Source organism: Thunnus albacares, chromosome 2 (assembly GCF_914725855.1).
Source record: "Thunnus albacares chromosome 2, fThuAlb1.1, whole genome shotgun sequence".
Taxonomy (NCBI): Eukaryota; Metazoa; Chordata; class Actinopteri; order Scombriformes; family Scombridae; genus Thunnus; species Thunnus albacares.
The window spans coordinates 35579403-35601675 of NC_058107.1; the positions used below are offsets into that span (position 1 = coordinate 35579403).

The 22273-nt window shown below is 38.8% G+C and overlaps 1 protein-coding gene across 1 annotated transcript in view; it reads right to left on the minus strand.

Moving 5' to 3' along the window:
• LOC122967725 overlaps positions 1–22273 on the minus strand; it is a 68466-nt gene that overhangs the window by 16198 nt on the left and 29995 nt on the right. Inside the window, 2 exon segments of the mRNA XM_044332517.1 lie at positions 6048–7373; positions 16910–17805. Of these exon segments, the coding sequence (XP_044188452.1) occupies positions 6048–7373; positions 16910–17805 (2222 nt within the window).

The following is a 22273-nucleotide window of genomic DNA, read 5'->3' on the forward strand; positions in this document are numbered from 1 at the left end:
TTATTTATTTTTTGTTTGGAATACAGTTTGCTATATTGTAACACAATCCCATCCCACAAGTAACCCTAACCTATTGCACCATTACAAATTTGCAATATGACTTATCAAAACAATGGTAAGTATGATAAAAAACTAATCAATTTTCTAATCAGTGTTCTAATAGCTGCAATACCAGTAGCGTTAAATGGACTTGACAGCAAATCAGGTAGTCAGTGAAAGGGCGGCACTTTTTATTGCCGATTTAAATGCACAATATGTAATTTCAGCCACTAGGGGTCTCTCAATCCAAACAATAACAAAAGTGTGATGACGGTGCGAAGTAGCAAGGGATCATGGGAGTTGTTGTCTTCGTTGTGAAATAACCAGCTTCACCGGGATAGGATTACTCCAGTGTTAATCATTCGGGATGTTTTTACCGGGAGCCGAATTATCCGCAGAGGTCTCCTCCTTTACAAAAACAAACGTACACGCAGATTAAAATCATTAAAATACTAATTAAAGCTGTTTTACCTAAAAAAATCAGTGTTTCTCCAACGATGTACGGCGACCACTGGACGTCCGGTACGGGCTGTTAGCCAAGCTGCTGCTAACACTTGTTCAGTTTATTTCTCTGATAACTTAAGATCCAGACATCCAATGACTAAAATCCCTCTTCTGGCTAAAAGATATAGTTAAAAGCGACCTAAATTTATCATGAAAATGTGGCTTAAAACTGATTAAAAGTCAATTAATAACAGTTTCTGTGGAACAACCACAATGCCGATGTATTATCTTGTATGTGTGTAAGTTACTCTTTGGTAGACGCTGTTGTAGCAGACAAACACAGCACCGCTGTATGCATCTTGTGCGTGTTTACTCTATGGTAGAGGAGGTATGACGCCATTGACATGCGACCAAATGAAACGGTCCGTTACTTTGATTAAATTACAGATTTTTCTGGGCTTGAAAATTGTTGGAAACATTTGGGATAATGTAAGTACACAACTCAACAAAATATATAACATAGGTCTAGTTGTTTTTAGACATTTTAATGTGGAATAATTAATTATACCTTTAAACCGAAATTCGGAACATAACCTGCTCCGGACCAGGTTAAGTTTGCAGTATAAGTTACCATGGTGATCGAGCCAGGTTAAAAGAGAGCCACCTTCGTGACACTGAAAACCCTGGCTTTATACTCAACACACCTCGCTAACCCACTAATCTCGCCTCGTAGTACACACATCAGTTCCTCAGTGATTGAGATTTATAAAACAGAACCATTCGACGCACAGCTTTATATATCTGACGAAAAGAATGCGTATGCATATTTCTGGCATTGTGCGTACACACAGTTTTAGTCATGAATCTACACAGAGATTTATGCATGTGGCCCCGAGCTGGAGAAAATGGTCAGCTACATACTTAGGAGGGGACACACGAGGAAACGGCCGGAAAACTCCGTGAACACAAAGCTTAGAAGTGTTTTCGTTGTTTTTTTTCCGACTTTCTCTCCAACAACAGGATGATATACGGACCCTCGAGTCATGAAAACTAACCTGTGTATCGCTGGCAACAGAGGGCGAGCCTGATTCCTCCTTTTTAACGGTGTTGTCGGTACGTTGCTCCGGGTTCTGATTCTCCTCCATTCTCCTCCGCTCTTGTAGTGGTTCTGGTCGGTAAAATCCAGCAGGTCTCCTCCCTGAAAGACAGACTGCGTGTTTGTTCCATAAATGTGTAAAGGGAACTGGATACAGCGTCGGAGGAGGGGCCCCGTTCATTGCCCCCCCCCACACAACATATTTTTTGACATTCAAGGTCAGATATAAAGAGGGACATCGATTATACAGATAATTAACACCCCAAAACAGACAAAGAAGTCATTAATACATACAAAAGAACAGACGAGCCAGGGGAGAAATTTTCTAAATAAAGATACAAAGTACATAAATCAACAGTTTTAGCAACTTTCTTATTTTAGATTTAAACAAGATTTTAATGTATTGTTTATTTTCATTTTCAAATATTATCATTAAGGGTTTAGAATTGCGAAATTTGGATTTATAAATATGAAATTTCGCTAAGATAATGTCTAAATCGATTATTCATAATTCATTAATTGTATAACAATTGTTATTGAAGAAACCAAACAATATATTTTTCCAGTAGAGAGAAAAGTCAGAGTCAATATTATCAACCATACATTGGCTCACATCTTTCCAGAATTTGTTAGTGTAAGGACATTGCCAGAATATGTGTTGCATTGTTTCAGGGTGCATTTCACAAAATGAAGAGTTAATACAGATGTCTTTTTGAAACTTCAGAAGACAATGACTTGCTTGATAATATCTTTGTATGATTTTAAAAGAGACATGTATATGGAAGATTACAGACATTTTTCCAATTCAGGTTATTGATAAATCTAGACCAGTAGGATACAATACCTCCGGTCACGCCTCTAGGTGATCTGAAACTTCAACCGTCAAGAGACAAATATCCTGCTTTGCACAATTTATGGATAAACATCACCTGTCTCTTACAGTGCACAGCTTAAGACCTTGAGGCTTAAGCTGTGCATGGTGGCATTGTTTTTCACAGTTGAATGGGCGAAGCCCACTCTCACGCTTCCTGTTTTGTTAGCTGAAAGCAGAAGTTGAGGTTAAACTGACCTACTACTAAATTCTCGTGAATTTGTAAGTTTCTCACCTTAGTCCACAATGGTCAAATACAGTATAATCAGCTTTCTCTCACACAGTATAAAAAATGAATCTAATATCTAAAACACCTCTATTAAAAGTAAGCTTATAAAATATCTTTGCTAAAAAGCAAATCTAGGACTTTATTTGTTGCAATTATGTTTTAGCAAAAGCATCAATCCTAACAAGAAAATATCTTTCACATGGCAGAAAGCAAGAAGACAAAGACAAAAGCAAGAAGAAACTGGCAGCCAGCCTGGACAATCAGCCAGCAACCAGCAAAAAGCAGCAGCCCAAAAAACTGTTTTTGTAGTCCGAACAGTTGAACAGTTGTTTTGTAGTGAAGAAAAGTGACAGTTTGGTGGCTTAAAGTGGGGGAAAAGTGTTGTTAATTACAAATTTAAAAAAATATAAAATACATCATGTTTTACTGGCAGATCTGTACCAGGATTTTTATTTCATACACCATCATAAAATGCTAGACACGTTCAGATGAATTTCATTGGTATCAACTTATTTTTAAATTGCAAAGTCCACTGAGGTTATGGGTGATGGCTCTTTTCATCTTCCCATAGGCCTACCTACTCTCAATCCCCTCCTGAATGTACAAAATCTACACACCCCAAGTCACCTACATCCTTGGGGCTTAGTGCATCTTAAATGGGGCAAAGTAAAGTGTAAATCTGTATCCTGAGGGAGATTTATCTATGGGATACTTTAACCTGTATGCATTACCCAGGTCCTGACCCAATAAACGGGTGCAGGGATAGGTTAACTATTACCTCAAAGAAAAAATAGTCACTTCTAGATAAAAGGAGTATTTAATGAAAAAATGACACAAAAAAAACACTCACCTAATAAGATGGAGAAACAGTCAATGAAAAAAAGTACAACTTCTTGATGAGGCAGAAATATTCCCTTTTTATTTGAGTATTACAATATAAGTGGTATTCAAAGTCCAAAAAAAGGGGTTTCAGTACAAAAGACAAGTGTCCTTCCCCGAGCAGACAGAGCTATTCTTCTTCTTCTTTATCTGTATACATACCAATGCAACATGAGCTGATTTACGCTACTATGTAACACACACACACAAAGCGATGCTGTGACCTTGACTCAAAGCAGGCTGTAACTGGTTGAAACACATTCACTTTTTTTGTGGGGAAAATCACTCAGAGCATAAAACAGGGTTAATAAAGTTCAACAAATTCACTCAGAGGATATAACAGAGGTATTATAGTTTACTAAAACTACACTAAAAGCTAAAATTAAGTGTGAAAAAACCTTTTATTTAACTGAAATAAGAATAATACGACTGAAAAAAATGCTAAACCAATACGTCAGGTATAAAGTACATTTAGTCAGGACTTTTAATAAAGTCCTGGCCTAGAGTTCATTCTTGTTGGGGGTCTGAGAGATCAAAGATGAGGGGACACTATAGTACAGAGCATCCGGCATGGAGTGATCTCCTTAACAAAATCATTTTAATGATCCTTGTTGCTTAAAACAATTCTTTGTTTTGCTCTGATCAGACCATCTTTATGATTCTCTTTGTCTCTTAGGAAGTTGGTAGTGTTTTATGTTTCAGCCTCCTTCTAATTGATCCTTCTAACACAATAGATAACTCTGCATCATTCATTCCATGCATTCACTACCAGCTTTTGTAGCAGCTTCCCCTTTCCCTCTTGTGTCTGTGTTTATCTGTTGTAGTGTTTAGTCATAAATATGTGTAACTAAAAATGAACTTGATGTTTTCTTGTGCTTGCATGTCAGTCACTTAACCTTAAAAGAGCTATATCCCTATAATTAAGATAAATAACAATTATAACTTTAATTGACCTCTTGTGTGGCCAACAACAATGACCAATATCTTATTATTATACATCACCTGACTCATTATGATTTTACTTCCTGGAGCGTCCTGTGTGTCCAACAGTAGAGCAACTTCCTGAATATTTAACAAACACAATTTAACAGAATTTTACGGGGAATGTCTCAGCAGTAAATATGTTTTTTGGAGCCAATACACACTGACAAACCTTATATTCTCACCTCTCACCTGCAGGTTTTTTTGCCTGAGGGGAAACCTGCTGTTCATCAGTAAAAAAAAAAAAAAAAAAACAGGTGAGAGACAGGGAGATGGAATGAGTTTCTCCTACTTTAATCCAAACATGAGCTAGAAGAGGTGTTACTATCAGAGAGATGTGAGGTTTTGAAGCTTCCAGAGGATGACGGACGACTGGCTGTCAGTGTGTAACACACACACACACACAGTCATTTGGCTCATTTTAAATTGTTGTCTTCTCTTATCTTAGTAATACCATAGTAAATGTATTTTATACTACACAACTATTTCTGTATGTGTGAACAACCAAGTGCAACATCAGTAATGGGTTTAGGAGCAACTGTTGAAAACTGTGCGTATTTAAAACAATATCACATCTCAATCGTCTTTCGAGGCTCACTTTTGGTTTTCTGATGTGGTCGGACAACATGTTGTACTAACTCGTTCTAAGTAAATAGTAAAGTTTACTAAATCAAACTTGAACCAGAAAGAAAACATTTACTGAACTGACAACAGAGGTGTCTCACTGGAAACCTCACAAGGCCCCAAACCAAAATTCAATTCCATAAAGCTTCATTTATACTCCCGAGCGGACGCGCATACAGACAGCTGTGGACACCACAGACGGGTAGTTGATGTGTTTATATTACCTTCTGGGGTCCGCTAGGAGGATGCGTTCCACACATGCGCATTAGATCGCCCTCTACAGGAACACAACGTTGTGACCGCACGGACACAACAAATTGCAGGTACGCGGATGTCCGCACTGAGCCCACGCGCACTCCCTCTGATGACGAAACTTACGTCACGTGGACCCCACCGAACCCTCGCGGACTCGGCAACTATAATATCAGTTTGAGTCTAACAACTAAAAACAAAATTATACATCCATGCACAGAGTAGTATAGAGTAGTGAGGTAGGAGGAGCTATTGCGGGCGTAAAAATGCTGTTCATTTTCCCCACTGACAATGTTACGTGACTCACACTTCTATGACTTGGATCAACATGAAACTCAAGGAGAAAAATTGAAAATCTTTCAGGGTATAGGTAAACTACGACCAATCACTGAGCTTAAAATTTGGTCACATGGGCCGCTAATGGCATACATGCTGATTCTAAAGTTGTAGTTGGCAGCCTTCAGTTTGTAGAGAAGCTCAGGATAGAACAACACTGTTATTAAAGGCATGGAGAGGAGACGAGGGGGACAGTGCTAACCTGCCTCCGAAACATGTTCAACACGATGCTGAGTGAATGCGTTGGTGGGTTTTTAGATGACTGTCCTTAGTGAACGTTTTCCCACATTGCTCACACCAGTACGGCTTCTCTCCAGTGTGAATGCGTTGGTGGGCTTTTAATGTACTGTTGTTGGTGAACGTTTTCCCACATTGGTCACACCAGTACGGCTTCTCTCCAGTGTGAATGCGTTGGTGCCTTTTTAGATGACTGTCCTCAGTGAACGTTTTCCCACATTGGTCACACCAGTACGGCTTCTCTCCAGTGTGAATGCGTTGGTGGATTTTTAGATGACTGTCCTCAGTGAACGTTTTCCCACATTGGTCACACCAGTACGGCTTCTCTCCAGTGTGAATGCGTTGGTGGATTTTTAGATGACTGCCTCGAGTGAAAGTTTTCCCACATTGCTCACACCAGTACGGCTTCTCTCCAGTGTGAATGCGTTGGTGGGCTTTTAATGTACTGTTGTTGGTGAACATTTTCCCACATTGGTCACACCAGTACGGCTTCTCTCCAGTGTGAATGCGTTGGTGGGCTTTTAATGTACTGTTGTTGGTGAACGTTTTCCCACATTGGTCACACCAGTACGGCTTCTCTCTAGTGTGAATGCGTTGGTGGTCGTTTAGACTACTGTCTTGAGTGAAAGTTTTCCCACATTGGTCACACCAGTACGGCTTCTCTCCAGTGTGAATGCGTTGGTGCCTTTTTAGATGACTGTCCTCAGTGAACGTTTTCCCACATTGGTCACACCAGTACGGCTTCTCTCCAGTGTGAATGCGTTGGTGGATTTTTAGATGACTGTCCTCAGTGAACGTTTTCCCACATTGGTCACACCAGTACGGCTTCTCTCCAGTGTGAATGCGTTGGTGGATTTTTAGATTACCGTCTTGAGTGAACGTTTTCCCACATTGCTCACACCGGTACGGCTTCTCTCCAGTGTGAATGCGTTGGTGGATTTTTAGATGACTGCCTCGAGTGAAAGTTTTCCCACATTGCTCACACCAGTACGGCTTCTCTCCAGTGTGAATGCGTTGGTGGATTTTTAGATTACCGTCTTGAGTGAACGTTTTCCCACATTGCTCACACCAGTACGGCTTCTCTCCAGTGTGAATGCGTTGGTGGATTTTTAGATGACTGTCCTCAGTGAACGTTTTCCCACATTGGTCACACCAGTACGGCTTCTCTCCAGTGTGAATGCGTTGGTGGATTTTTAGATTACCGTCTTGAGTGAACGTTTTCCCACATTGCTCACACCAGTACGGCTTCTCTCCAGTGTGAATGCGTTGGTGGATTTTTAGAGTACTGTCTCTAGTGAAAGTTTTCCCACATTGTTCACAAGTGTGAAGTTCCTCTCCGGTGTGAACTCTCTGGTGTATCTTTAAATATGTTGATGTCGTGAAGGCTTTTTCACAGTGCTGACAGCAGTGACGTTTGAGTCCCATTCTTCCTGTTTGTTTCTATGACAACAGACATACAGAGAAAGAGAGAGACTGTAAGTGAGATGACATGATGGAGCGAGTGATCCAAAATCATAAACAGCTGCATTATGTGAAATTTAGGATCCTGAGTTTTTTAAGCTTGATCCCAACCACAGACTAAGTCAGGATATCTAGACTTCTCCTGAACTTTGTGCGAACACTTTATATAGTTTTTTTATTTAATTTTTCCCTGTTCGGTAAAATAAAATAAGAGCACTAACAGTCAAAAAATGACAAAAAAAAAAGAAATACAAGAGAGATTGCAGAGGGATTGATAGATAGATGTAGGAAAGCTGGCATCAGAATTTCAGCACATTTTTGTCATTTTTTCTGGAGTGAAGTAGAGACTATGACTAACTTTAAGTGCTGTAAATGGAAAGGAAGTAAAACACATGGTGTCAGGGACATTCACATCAAGGTCTTATTCCCTTTTGCTTTGTTCAGTGTTGGGGGATTGTTGTGTTGAATGGTGTCATATAGTCTTGAAACATAACCTGAGATTGAGGAGTGATATACTGCAGAAAGAATAACATCAAAAACAGTTTCAACTCTGTGAACAAAAGCAGGTTGTTCAAAGTTTAAGACTGGAAAATGACTGGAAATGACTTTAAATGCAGCTTGTGTCTCCTAGATTCTTAACACAAATTCATATTTAAAAAAATTCATGATTTTTTCCTAATGAAATTGATTGATATCTGGAGCTCAAGAACTTTGTAGTAAGTTTAATCTGCTAAAAAGCAGATACATTTGTAAATGCACACAGAACATAATAACAGTTATTATGTAGTAGTCATGAGTAGTTGCCGTTTCCTCAAAAATGATGCTGGAGTGAACGAGGACGACCCATAGGATGAATTAAATTCCTCCATCCTCGCATCTTTCTCTCCCTGACTGAGACATGAATGAGGGAAGCAAGGAGACACTTTCACGGAAACATGATTTCACTCCCACCACCACTTTTTCCTGAGGTACTCATGATGAAATCGAAACCGAGTTCCCCATACATGAAAACCTATTGGTCAAGATAGCTTGATTAACGGTCATCCAGCCAATCACAGCCATTTGACCAACCCACCAGGCCAGGGAAGAGTAAACAGTTGTAGTACGGTGAAGTAAACTAGAGTCCACAAGCATTTCTCAGTCCTTTCTCAGTCTATGGACTAGTAAAACCTAAATGGTCTTCAGTTGAAGAAAAAGAAAAGTATCTATTTTAGAAGGAATCCAAAGGCGTCCTTAAATTGTTTTTATTGGGAAATTAAATCCAAAAGTTGTCCTGGAGATTGTGTAGCAGCAGCCATCAGTTCCTGTCCAACTGCCACTGGGAACAAGCTGTCCCTCTTCATCCAAAGTCCACCTCAAAGCTAACAGGAGAATATTACATATGCAGGTGATTTGAGGTGCATACAAACTCACTGTAACTTATATTAAATGCAAAACATACATTACTCCCTAAAATAAGGAGTAAAACTATGACATCTAAAGCAACATATTCCTTTGCCATTCAGTTTAAACCAGCATAAACCATGTGACTTTACATTCTGGACGCAGAGGTAACTTGTACAAACTTCTTGCCAAAGTCCACCTAGCATGGTGGCTAATTAGCGATTAGCTTAACTCACGATTAGGGATTAGCATGCTAATAAACATTAATTTGGTCGTTAAAACTTCACCAGTCAGGAGAACTAAGCACTCTTTAAATGAATTGGTTGCCTGTAGCTTCAGATTAAGCTAAAATTAGCTAGTTAGTGTGATATATAGTGATATTATTTTAGTTCATGTTGTGGAAACTGTTACCCCTATTACATACTCCCTACCAAAATAAAGAGCATCCATAAAGTCACCAGCAGAAGTCCCCATCACTCACCATGAGGGTTATAACATTGACATGGTTCTAAACAACAACAACAACAACAACAACAACAATAATAATAATGACATTGAGATTATTTTCATTGACAGGTGTACAGACTGGTGAAGCAGGCAGGTGAACTGATATGAAAACAGCTGGTTCAAGGCGTCTTCATCCGTTTGGCTAATTATGGGAGTGGAAATGAGGCTCATGTATGTTATAAAAATTAGGATTATACTGTGATTAGATGTCTTAAAATCATACTATGTGCGTGTTCTTGTTTTTACATGTCATGCTGAATGTTCTTGTTTTGCTCTGCAAAGTTGCAGAAGTGGCAAACTCAGCAGCTAAGGCTAACAAGGGGAGGCTAGTATTATATAAATTAGAGGAAGTCAGCAAAGAATAAAAGGTCAGAGACAGGTCAGAAGGGTGTCATCTAAAGTTAAGGATCTTCAGCTGGCCACCAATTAGAGAACTGAGAAAATGTCATGACGTTATCTGTGGAATGTGTCTGTAAGCAACAGGTGAAAGCTGAAACGCCCATTAGTAAGGTAAATAAACCAACAGTGAATGTTCCATGATGAGCCTTTTTCTCTGTAACCCTACGTGTGTGTTGCACTGTGAAACGCGCCTTCTTGTACAAGAAAATAAATTCAACTTTAAACGTGATGCAGCAGATTTAAACATTATACTCAAGAAGTGCATTCAGGTCTGACTCTGTCCCATAATGAAGGATAAGTGGAAATCACTTTAGGTTTTGGCCAAATCAAAGTTGAAATTAATATTATAGATTGAATATTGGTAATTAATATATTAAATACCAATAGACTAATCAATTTTATTTTATATTTTTTGTTCAAAGTATTTTTTCATTAGTTTTTGTTTTTTTATTTTTATTTATTTTTTGTTTGGAATACAGTTTGCTATATTGTAACACAATCCCATCCCACAAGTAACCCTAACCTATTGCACCATTACAAATTTGCAATATGACTTATCAAAACAATGGTAAGTATGATAAAAAACTAATCAATTTTCTAATCAGTGTTCTAATAGCTGCAATACCAGTAGCGTTAAATGGACTTGACAGCAAATCAGGTAGTCAGTGAAAGGGCGGCACTTTTTATTGCCGATTTAAATGCACAATATGTAATTTCAGCCACTAGGGGTCTCTCAATCCAAACAATAACAAAAGTGTGATGACGGTGCGAAGTAGCAAGGGATCATGGGAGTTGTTGTCTTCGTTGTGAAATAACCAGCTTCACCGGGATAGGATTACTCCAGTGTTAATCATTCGGGATGTTTTTACCGGGAGCCGAATTATCCGCAGAGGTCTCCTCCTTTACAAAAACAAACGTACACGCAGATTAAAATCATTAAAATACTAATTAAAGCTGTTTTACCTAAAAAAATCAGTGTTTCTCCAACGATGTACGGCGACCACTGGACGTCCGGTACGGGCTGTTAGCCAAGCTGCTGCTAACACTTGTTCAGTTTATTTCTCTGATAACTTAAGATCCAGACATCCAATGACTAAAATCCCTCTTCTGGCTAAAAGATATAGTTAAAAGCGACCTAAATTTATCATGAAAATGTGGCTTAAAACTGATTAAAAGTCAATTAATAACAGTTTCTGTGGAACAACCACAATGCCGATGTATTATCTTGTATGTGTGTAAGTTACTCTTTGGTAGACGCTGTTGTAGCAGACAAACACAGCACCGCTGTATGCATCTTGTGCGTGTTTACTCTATGGTAGAGGAGGTATGACGCCATTGACATGCGACCAAATGAAACGGTCCGTTACTTTGATTAAATTACAGATTTTTCTGGGCTTGAAAATTGTTGGAAACATTTGGGATAATGTAAGTACACAACTCAACAAAATATATAACATAGGTCTAGTTGTTTTTAGACATTTTAATGTGGAATAATTAATTATACCTTTAAACCGAAATTCGGAACATAACCTGCTCCGGACCAGGTTAAGTTTGCAGTATAAATTACCATGGTGATCGAGCCAGGTTAAAAGACAGCCACCTTCGTGACACTGAAAACCCTGGCTTTATACTCAACACACCTCGCTAACCCACTAATCTCGCCTCGTAGTACACACATCAGTTCCTCAGTGATTGAGATTTATAAAACAGAACCATTCGACGCACAGCTTTATATATCTGACGAAAAGAATGCGTATGCATATTTCTGGCATTGTGCGTACACACAGTTTTAGTCATGAATCTACACAGAGATTTATGCATGTGGCCCCGAGCTGGAGAAAATGGTCAGCTACATACTTAGGAGGGGACACACGAGGAAACGGCCGGAAAACTCCGTGAACACAAAGCTTAGAAGTGTTTTCGTTGTTTTTTTTCCGACTTTCTCTCCAACAACAGGATGATATACGGACCCTCGAGTCATGAAAACTAACCTGTGTATCGCTGGCAACAGAGGGCGAGCCTGATGCCTCCTTTTTAACGGTGTTGTCGGTACGTTGCTCCGGGTTCTGATTCTCCTCCATTCTCCTCCGCTCTTGTAGTGGTTCTGGTCGGTAAAATCCAGCAGGTCTCCTCCCTGAAAGACAGACTGCGTGTTTGTTCCATAAATGTGTAAAGGGAACTGGATACAGCGTCGGAGGAGGGGCCCCGTTCATTGCCCCCCCCCCCACAACATATTTTTTGACATTCAAGGTCAGATATAAAGAGGGACATCGATTATACAGATAATTAACACCCCAAAACAGACAAAGAAGTCATTAATACATACAAAAGAACAGACGAGCCAGGGGAGAAATTTTCTAAATAAAGATACAAAGTACATAAATCAACAGTTTTAGCAGCTTTCTTATTTTAGATTTAAACAAGATTTTAATGTATTGTTTATTTTCATTTTCAAATATTATCATTAAGGGTTTAGAATTGCGAAATTTGGATTTATGAATATGAAATTTCGTTAAGATAATGTCCAAATCGATTATTCATAATTCATTAATTGTATAACAATTGTTATTGAAGAAACCAAACAATATATTTTTCCAGTAGAGAGAAAAGTCAGAGTCAATATTATCAACCATACATTGGCTCACATCTTTCCAGAATTTGTTAGTGTAAGGACATTGCCAGAATATGTGTTGCATTGTTTCAGGGTGCATTTCACAAAATGAAGAGTTAATACAGATGTCTTTTTGAAACTTCAGAAGACAATGACTTGCTTGATAATATCTTTGTATGATTTTAAAAGAGACATGTATATGGAAGATTACAGACATTTTTCCAATTCAGGTTATTGATAAATCTAGACCAGTGGGATACAATACCTCCGGTCACGCCTCTAGGTGATCTGAAACTTCAACCGTCAAGAGACAAACATCCCGCTTTGCACAATTTATGGATAAACATCACCTGTCTCTTACAGTGCACAGCTTAAGACCTTGAGGCTATACGTGGCATTGTTTTTCACAGTTGAAAGGGCGCACCCCACTCTCACGCTTCCTGTTTTGTTAGCTGAAAGCAGAAGTTGAGGTTAAACTGACCTACTACTAAATTCTGGTGAATAAATGAGTTTCTCACTGTTATGGATATTCCATAACTGACCAGGACAACAGAATGTCAAGCTGTACTCTTCTGTTCTCTCAAACAGAAGATAACACATGTTGTTTAATAAACCAGGAGCCTCACAGGCGAACCAAGGCCAGAATGCAGGTCATCATCAGACGCAACAAGACAAACCAAAGATACAGATTTAGGTCATAGGTTTATGATTCGGAACTGACGAACTAGTTTCTATGATTGGCTTAAAGGCTGGTTTTGGACTGTGAGGGTCAGACGAGTTTGGGGACACCGTACGAACAGGAGGTGTCCCTTGAGTCGCTCTCCCTTGCAAGGTTCTTCATTAAAGTTTTCCCAGAATCATCATACGAAGTTTGGTTTGGTCTTCTCTTCTTCAAACTGACAACTGCCAGTGCATCAGCTCCGAAAATCCACAACACTCACCTTACAGTCTACAATGGTCAAATACAGTATAATCAGCTTTCTCTCACACAGTATAAAAAATGAATCTAATATCTAAAACATCTCTATTAAGAGTAAGCTTATAAAATCTCTTTGCTAAAAAGCAAATCTAGGACTTTATTTGTTGCAATTATGTTTTAGCAAAAGCATCAATCCTAACAAGAAAATATCTTTCACATGGCAGAAAGCAAGAAGACAAAGACAAAAGCAAGAAGAAACTGGCAGCCAACCTGGACAATCAGCCAGCAACCAGCAAAAAGCAGCAGCCCAAAAAACTGTTTTTGTAGTCCGAACAGTTGAACAGTTGTTTTGTAGTGAAGAAAAGTGACAGTTTGGTGGCTTAAAGTGGGGGAAAAGTGTTGTTAATTACAAATTTAAAAAAATATAAAATACATCATGTTTTACTGGCAGATCTGTACCAGGATTTTTATTTCATACACCATCATAAAATGCTAGACACGTTCAGATGAATTTCATTGGTATCAACTTATTTTTAAATTGCAAAGTCCACTGAGGTTATGGGTGATGGCTCTTTTCATCTTCCCATAGGCCTACCTACTCTCAATCCCCTCCTGAATGTACAAAATCTACACACCCCAAGTCACCTACATCCTTGGGGCTTAGTGCATCTTAAGTGGGGCAAAGTGTAAATCTGTATCAGAGGGAGATTTATCTATGGGATACTTTAACCTGTATGCATTACCCAGGTCCTGACCCAATACACGGGTGCAGGGATAGGTTAACTATTACCTCAAAGAAAAAATAGTCACTTCTAGATAAAAGGAGTATTTAATGAAAAAATGACACAAAAAACCACTCACCTAATAAGATGGAGAAACAGTCAATGAAAAAAGTACAACTTCTTGATGAGGCAGAAATATTCCCTTTTTATTTGAGTATTACAATATAAGTGGTATTCAAAGTCCAAAAAAAGGGGTTTCAGTACAAAAGACAAGTGTCCTTCCCCGAGCAGACAGAGCTATTCTTCTTCTTCTTTATCTGTATACATACCAATGCAACATGAGCTGATTTACGCTACTATGTAACACACACACACAAAAAGCGATGCTGTGACCTTGACTCAAAGCAGGCTGTAACTGGTTGAAACACATTCACTTTTTTTGTGGGGAAAATCACTCAGAGCATAAAACAGGGTTAATAAAGTTCAACAAATTCACTCAGAGGATATAACAGAGGTATTATAGTTTACTAAAACTACACTAAAAGCTAAAAATAAGTGTGAAAAAACCTTTTATTTAACTGAAATAAGAATAATACGACTGAAAAAAATGCAAAACCAATACGTCAGGTATAAAGTACATTTAGTCAGGACTTTTAATAAAGTCCTGGTCTAGAGTTCATTCTTGTTGGGGGTCTGAGAGATCAACGATGAGGGGACACTATAGTACAGAGCATCTGGCATGGAGTGATCTCCTTAACAAAATCATTTTAATGATCCTTGTTGCTTAAAACAATTGTTTTGCTCTGATCAGACCATCTTTATGATTCTCTTTGTCTCTTAGGAAGTTGGTAGTAATAGTGTTTTATGTTTCAGGCTCCTTCTGATTGGAATAAATTACTTGTAAATATTTGCTCTCTGTCATCATTTGGCTCAGTTAAAAATGTTTTGTTCTATTATCTTAAAAGCAGGAAGAAAAAAAAGTGTCGCACACTCTGGCTCCATATGTATTTCTCTTTTATTTGGATGATATTTCAGCCCTCAAGCCTTCTTCAAGATCAACAATCGTCACGATTGTTGTGTGTTACTTTCCCACTATATATTGTTCTATTATCTTAAAACAAATTGCATGTTTTCAGGAAAGGTATCACTGACTGTGCCATTGATTTGACTCACAGCTTCTGGGATAACAGTCATCTCATCTGTCTATAAGGTCTCTCACACCAACTACACAATAGATAACTCTGCATCATTCATTTCATGCATTCACTACCAGCTTTTGTAGCAGTCATAAATATGTGTAACTAAAAATGAACTTGATGTTTTCTTGTGCTTGCATGTCAGTCACTTAACCTTAAAAGAGCTATATCCCTATAATTAAGATAAATAACAATCATAATTTTAATTGACCTCGTGTGGCCAACAACAACGATCAATATCTTATTATTATACATCACCTGACTCATTATGATTTTACTTCCTGGAGCGTCCTGTGTGTCCAACAGTAGAGCAACTTCCTGAATATTTAACAAACACAATTTAACAGAATTTTACGGGGAATGTCTCAGCAGTAAATATGTTTTTTGGAGCCAATACACACTGACAAACCTTATATTCTCACCTCTCACCTACAGGGTTTTTTGCCTGAGGGGAAACCTGCTGTTCATCAGTAAAAAAAAAACAAAAAAAAAAAAAAACAGGTGAGAGACAGGGAGATGGAATGAGTTTCTCCTACTTTAATCCAAACATGAGCTAGAAGAGGTGTTGCTATCAGAGAGATGTGAGGTTTTGAAGCTTCCAGAGGATGACGGACGACTGGCTGTCAGTGTGTAACACACACACACACACACACACAGTCATTTGGCTCATTTTAAATTGTTGTTTTCTCTTATCTTAGTGATACCATAGTAAACGTATTTTATACTACACAACTATTTCTGTATGTGTGAACAACCAAGTGCAACATCAGTAATGGGTTTAGGAGAAACTGTTGAAAACTGTGCATATTTAAACAATATCACATCTCAATCGTCTTTCGAGGCTCACTTTTGGTTTTCTGATGTGGTCGGACAACATGTTGTACTAACTCGTTCTAAGTAAATAGTAAAGTTTACTAAATCAAACTTGAACCAGAAAGAAAACATTTACTGAACTGACAACAGAGGTGTCTCACTGGAAACCTCACAAGGCCCCAAACCAAAATTCAATTCCATAAAGCTTCATTTATACTCCCGAGCGGACGCGCATACAGACAGCTGTGGACACCACAGACGGGTAGTTGATGTGTTTATATTACCTTCTGGGGTCCGCTCGGAGGATGTGTTCCACACATGCGCAGTAGATCGCCCTCTACAGGAACACAACGTTGTGACCGCACGGACACAACAAATTGCAGGTACGCGGATGTCCGCACTGAGCCCACGCGCACTCCCTCTGATGACGAAACTTACGTCACGTGGACCCCACCGAACCCTCGCGGACTCGGCAACTATAATATCAGTTTGAGTCTAACAACTAAAAACAAAATTATACATCCATGCACAGAGCAGTATAGAGTAGTGAGGTAGGAGGAGCTATTGCGGGCGTAAAAATGCTGTTCATTTTCCCCACTGACAATGTTACATGACTCACACTTCTATGACTTGGATCAACATGAAACTCAAGGAGAAAAATTGAAAATCTTTCAGGGTATAGGTAAACTACGACCAATCACTGAGCTTAAAATTTGGTCACATGGGCCGCTAATGGCATACATGCTGATTCTAAAGTTGTAGTTGGCAGCCTTCAGTTTGTAGAGAAGCTCAGGATAGAACAACACTGTTATTAAAGGCATGGAGAGGAGACGAGGGGGACAGTGCTAACCTGCCTCCAAACATGTTCAACACGATGCTGAGTGAATGCGTTGGTGGGTTTTTAGGTGACTGTCCTTAGTGAACGTTTTCCCACATTGCTCACACCAGTACGGCTTCTCTCCAGTGTGAATGCGTTGGTGGGCTTTTAATGTACTGTTGTTGGTGAACGTTTTCCCACATTGGTCACACCAGTACGGCTTCTCTCTAGTGTGAATGCGTTGGTGGTCGTTTAGACTACTGTCTTGAGTGAAAGTTTTCCCACATTGGTCACACCAGTACGGCTTCTCTCCAGTGTGAATGCGTTGGTGCCTTTTTAGATGACTGTCCTCAGTGAACGTTTTCCCACATTGGTCACACCAGTATGGCTTCTCTCCAGTGTGAATGCGTTGGTGGATTTTTAGATGACTGTCCTCAGTGAACGTTTTCCCACATTGGTCACACCAGTACGGCTTCTCTCCAGTGTGAATGCGTTGGTGGATTTTTAGATTACCGTCTTGAGTGAACGTTTTCCCACATTGCTCACACCGGTACGGCTTCTCTCCAGTGTGAATGCGTTGGTGGATTTTTAGATTACCGTCTTGAGTGAACGTTTTCCCACATTGCTCACACCAGTACGGCTTCTCTCCAGTGTGAATGCGTTGGTGGATTTTTAGATGACTGTCCTCAGTGAACGTTTTCCCACATTGGTCACACCAGTACGGCTTCTCTCCAGTGTGAATGCGTTGGTGGATTTTTAGATTACCGTCTTGAGTGAACGTTTTCCCACATTGCTCACACCAGTACGGCTTCTCTCCAGTGTGAATGCGTTGGTGGATTTTTAGAGTACTGTCTCTAGTGAAAGTTTTCCCACATTGTTCACAAGTGTGAAGTTCCTCTCCGGTGTGAACTCTCTGGTGTATCTTTAAATATGTTGATGTCGTGAAGGCTTTTTCACAGTGCTGACAGCAGTGACGTTTGAGTCCCATTCTTCCTGTTTGTTTCTATGACAACAGACATACAGAGAAAGAGAGAGACTGTAAGTGAGATGACATGATGGAGCGAGTGATCCAAAATCATAAACAGCTGAGTTTTTTAAGCTTGACCCCAACCACAGACTAAGTCAGGATATCTAGACTTCTCCTGAACTTTGTGCGAACACTTTATATAGTTTTTTTATTTAATTTTTCCCTGTTCGGTAAAATAAAATAAGAGCACTAACAGTCAAAAAATGACAAAAAAAAAAGAAATACAAGAGAGATTGCAGAGGGATTGATAGATAGATGTAGGAAAGCTGGCATCAGAATTTCAGCACATTTTTGTCATTTTTTCTGGAGTGAAGTAGAGACTATGACTAACTTTAAGTGCTGTAAATGGAAAGGAAGTAAAACACATGGTGTCAGGGACATTCACATCAAGGTCTTATTCCCTTTTGCTTTGTTCAGTGTTGGGGGATTGTTGTGTTGAATGGTGTCATATAGTCTTGAAACATAACCTGAGATTGAGGAGTGATATACTGCAGAAAGAATAACATCAAAAACAGTTTCAACTCTGTGAACAAAAGCAGGTTGTTCAAAGTTTAAGACTGGAAAATGACTGGAAATGACTTTAAATGCAGCTTGTGTCTCCTAGATTCTTAACACAAATTCATATTTAAAAAAATTCATGATTTTTTCCTAATGAAATTGATTGATATCTGGAGCTCAAGAACTTTGTAGTAAGTTTAATCTGCTAAAAAGCAGATACATTTGTAAATGCACACAGAACATAATAACAGTTATTATGTAGTAGTCATGAGTAGTTGCCGTTTCCTCAAAAATGATGCTGGAGTGAACGAGGACGACCCATAGGATGAATTAAATTCCTCCATCCTCGCATCTTTCTCTCCCTGACTGAGACATGAATGAGGGAAGCAAGGAGACACTTTCACGGAAACATGATTTCACTCCCACCACCACTTTTTCCTGAGGTACTCATGATGAAATCGAAACCGAGTTCCCCATACATGAAAACCTATTGGTCAAGATAGCTTGATTAACGGTCATCCAGCCAATCACAGCCATTTGACCAACCCACCAGGCCAGGGAAGAGTAAACAGTTGTAGTACGGTGAAGTAAACTAGAGTCCACAAGCATTTCTCAGTCCTTTCTCAGTCTATGGACTAGTAAAACCTAAATGGTCTTCAGTTGAAGAAAAAGAAAAGTATCTATTTTAGAAGGAATCCAAAGGCGTCCTTAAATTGTTTTTATTGGGAAATTAAATCCAAAAGTTGTCCTGGAGATTGTGTAGCAGCAGCCATCAGTTCCTGTCCAACTGCCACTGGGAACAAGCTGTCCCTCTTCATCCAAAGTCCACCTCAAAGCTAACAGGAGAATATTACATATGCAGGTGATTTGAGGTGCATACAAACTCACTGTAACTTATATTAAATGCAAAACATACATTACTCCCTAAAATAAGGAGTAAAACTATGACATCTAAAGCAACATATTCCTTTGCCATTCAGCTTAAACCAGCATAAACCATGTGACTTTACATTCTGGACGCAGAGGTAACTTGTACAAACTTCTTGCCAAAGTCCACCTAGCATGGTGGCTAATTAGCGATTAGCTTAACTCACGATTAGGGATTAGCATGCTAATAAACATTAATTTGGTCGTTAAAACTTCACCAGTCAGGAGAACTAAGCACTCTTTAAATGAATTGGTTGCCTGTAGCTTCAGATTAAGCTAAAATTAGCTAGTTAGTGTGATATATAGTGATATTATTTTAGTTCATGTTGTGGAAACTGTTACCCCTATTCCATACTCCCTACCAAAATAAAGAGCATCCATAAAGTCACCAGCAGAGGTCCCCATCACTCACCATGAGGGTTATAACACTGACATGGTTCTAAACAACAACAACAACAACAACAACAATAATAATAATGACATTGAGATTATTTTCATTGACAGGTGTACAGACTGGTGAAGCAGGCAGGTGAACTGATATGAAAACAGCTGGTTCAGGGCGTCTTCATCCGTTTGGCTAATTATGGGAGTGGAAATGAGGCTCATGTATGTTATAAAAATTAGGATTATACTGTGATTAGATGTCTTAAAATCATACTATGTGCGTGTTCTTGTTTTTACATGTCATGCTGAATGTTCTTGTTTTGCTCTGCAAAGTTGCAGAAGTGGCAAACTCAGCAGCTAAGGCTAACAAGGGGAGGCTAGTACTATATACATTAGAGGAAGTCAGCAAAGAATAAAAGGTCAGAGACAGGTCAGAAGGGTGTCATCTAAAGTTAAGGATCTTCAGCTGGCCACCAATTAGAGAACTGAGAAAATGTCATGATGTTATCTGTGGAATGTGTCTGTAAGCAACAGGTGAAAGCTGAAACGCCCATTAGTAAGGTATATAAACCAACTGTGAATGTTCCATGATGAGCCTTTTTCTCTGTAACCCTACCTGTGTGTTGCACTGTGAAACGCTCCTTCTTGTACAAGAAAATAAATTCAATTTTAAACGTGATGCAGCAGATTTAAACATTATACTCAAGAAGTGCATTCAGGTCTGACTCTGTCCCATAATGAAGGATAAGTGGAAATCACTTTAGGTTTTGGCCAAATCAAAGTTGAAATTAATATTATAGATTGAATATTATCTCTGATAAATACCAATAGACTAATCAATTTTATTTTATATTTTTTGTTCAAAGTATTTTTTCATGAGTTTTTGTTTTTTTATTTTTATTTATTTTTTGTTTGGAATACAGTTTGCTATATTGTAACACAATCCCATCCCACAAGTAACCCTAACCTATTGCACCATTACAAATTTGCAATATGACTTATCAAAACAAGTATGATAAAAAAGTAATCAATTGTTGGAAACATTTGGGATAATTTAAGTACACAACTCAACAAAATATATAACATAGGTCTAGTTGTTTTTAGACATTTTAATGTGGAATAATTAATTATACCTTTAAACCGAAATTCGGAACATAACCTGCTCCGGACCAGGTTAAGTTTGCAGTATAAGTTACCATGGTGATCGAGCCAGGTTAAAAGAGAGCCACCTTCGTGACACTGAAAACCCTGGCTTTATACTCAACACACCTCGCTGACCCACTAATCTCGCCTCGTAGTACACACATCAGTTCCTCAGTGATTGAGATTTATAAAACAGAACCATTCGACGCACAGCTTTATATATCTGACGAAAAGAATGCGTATGCATATTTCTGGCATTGTGCGTACACACAGTTTTAGTCATGAATCTACACAGAGATTTATGCATGTGGCCCCGAGCTGGAGAAAATGGTCAGCTACATACTTAGGAGGGGACACACGAGGAAAACTCCGTGAACACAAAGCTTGGAAGTGTTTTCGTTTTTTTTTCCCGACTTTCTCTCCAACAACATGATGATATACGGACCCTCGAGTCATGAAAACTAACCTGTGTATCGCTGGCAACAGAGGGCGAGCCTGATTCCTCCTTTTTAACGGTGTTGTCGGTACGTTGCTCCGGGTTCTGATTCTCCTCCATTCTCCTCCGCTCTTGTAGTGGTTCTGGTCGGTAAAATCCAGCAGGTCTCCTCCCTGAAAGACAGACTGCGTGTTTGTTCCATAAATGTGTAAAGGGAACTGGATACAGCGTCGGAGGAGGGGCCCCGTTCATTGCTTCCCCCCCCCCCCCCCCCCCCCCCCCCCCCCCACACACAACATATTTTTTGACATTCAAGGTCAGATATAAAGAGGGACATCGATTATACAGATAATTAACACCCCAAAGAAGACAAAGAAGTCATTAATACATACAAAAGAACAGACGAGCCAGGGGAGAAATTTTCTAAATAAAGATACAAAGTACATAAATCAACAGTTTTAGCAACTTTCTTATTTTAGATTTAAACAAGATTTTAATGTATTGTTTATTTTCATTTTCAAATATTATCATTAAGGGTTTAGAATTGCGAAATTTGGATTTATGAATATGAAATTTCGCTAAGATAATGTCTAAATCGATTATTCATAATTCATTAATTGTATAACAATTGTTATTGAAGAAACCAAACAATATATTTTTCCAGTAGAGAGAAAAGTCAGAGTCAATATTATCAACCATACATTGGCTCACATCTTTCCAGAATTTGTTAGTGTAAGGACATTGCCAGAATATGTGTTGCATTGTTTCAGGGTGCATTTCACAAAATGAAGAGTTAATACAGATGTCTTTTTGAAACTTCAGAAGACAATGACTTGCTTGATAATATCTTTGTATGATTTTAAAAGAGACATGTATATGGAAGATTACAGACATTTTTCCAATTCAGGTTATTGATAAATCTAGACCAGTAGGATACAATACCTCCGGTCACGCCTCTAGGTGATCTGAAACTTCAACCGTCAAGAGACTAATATCCTGCTTTGCACAATTTATGGATAAACATCACCTGTCTCTTACAGTG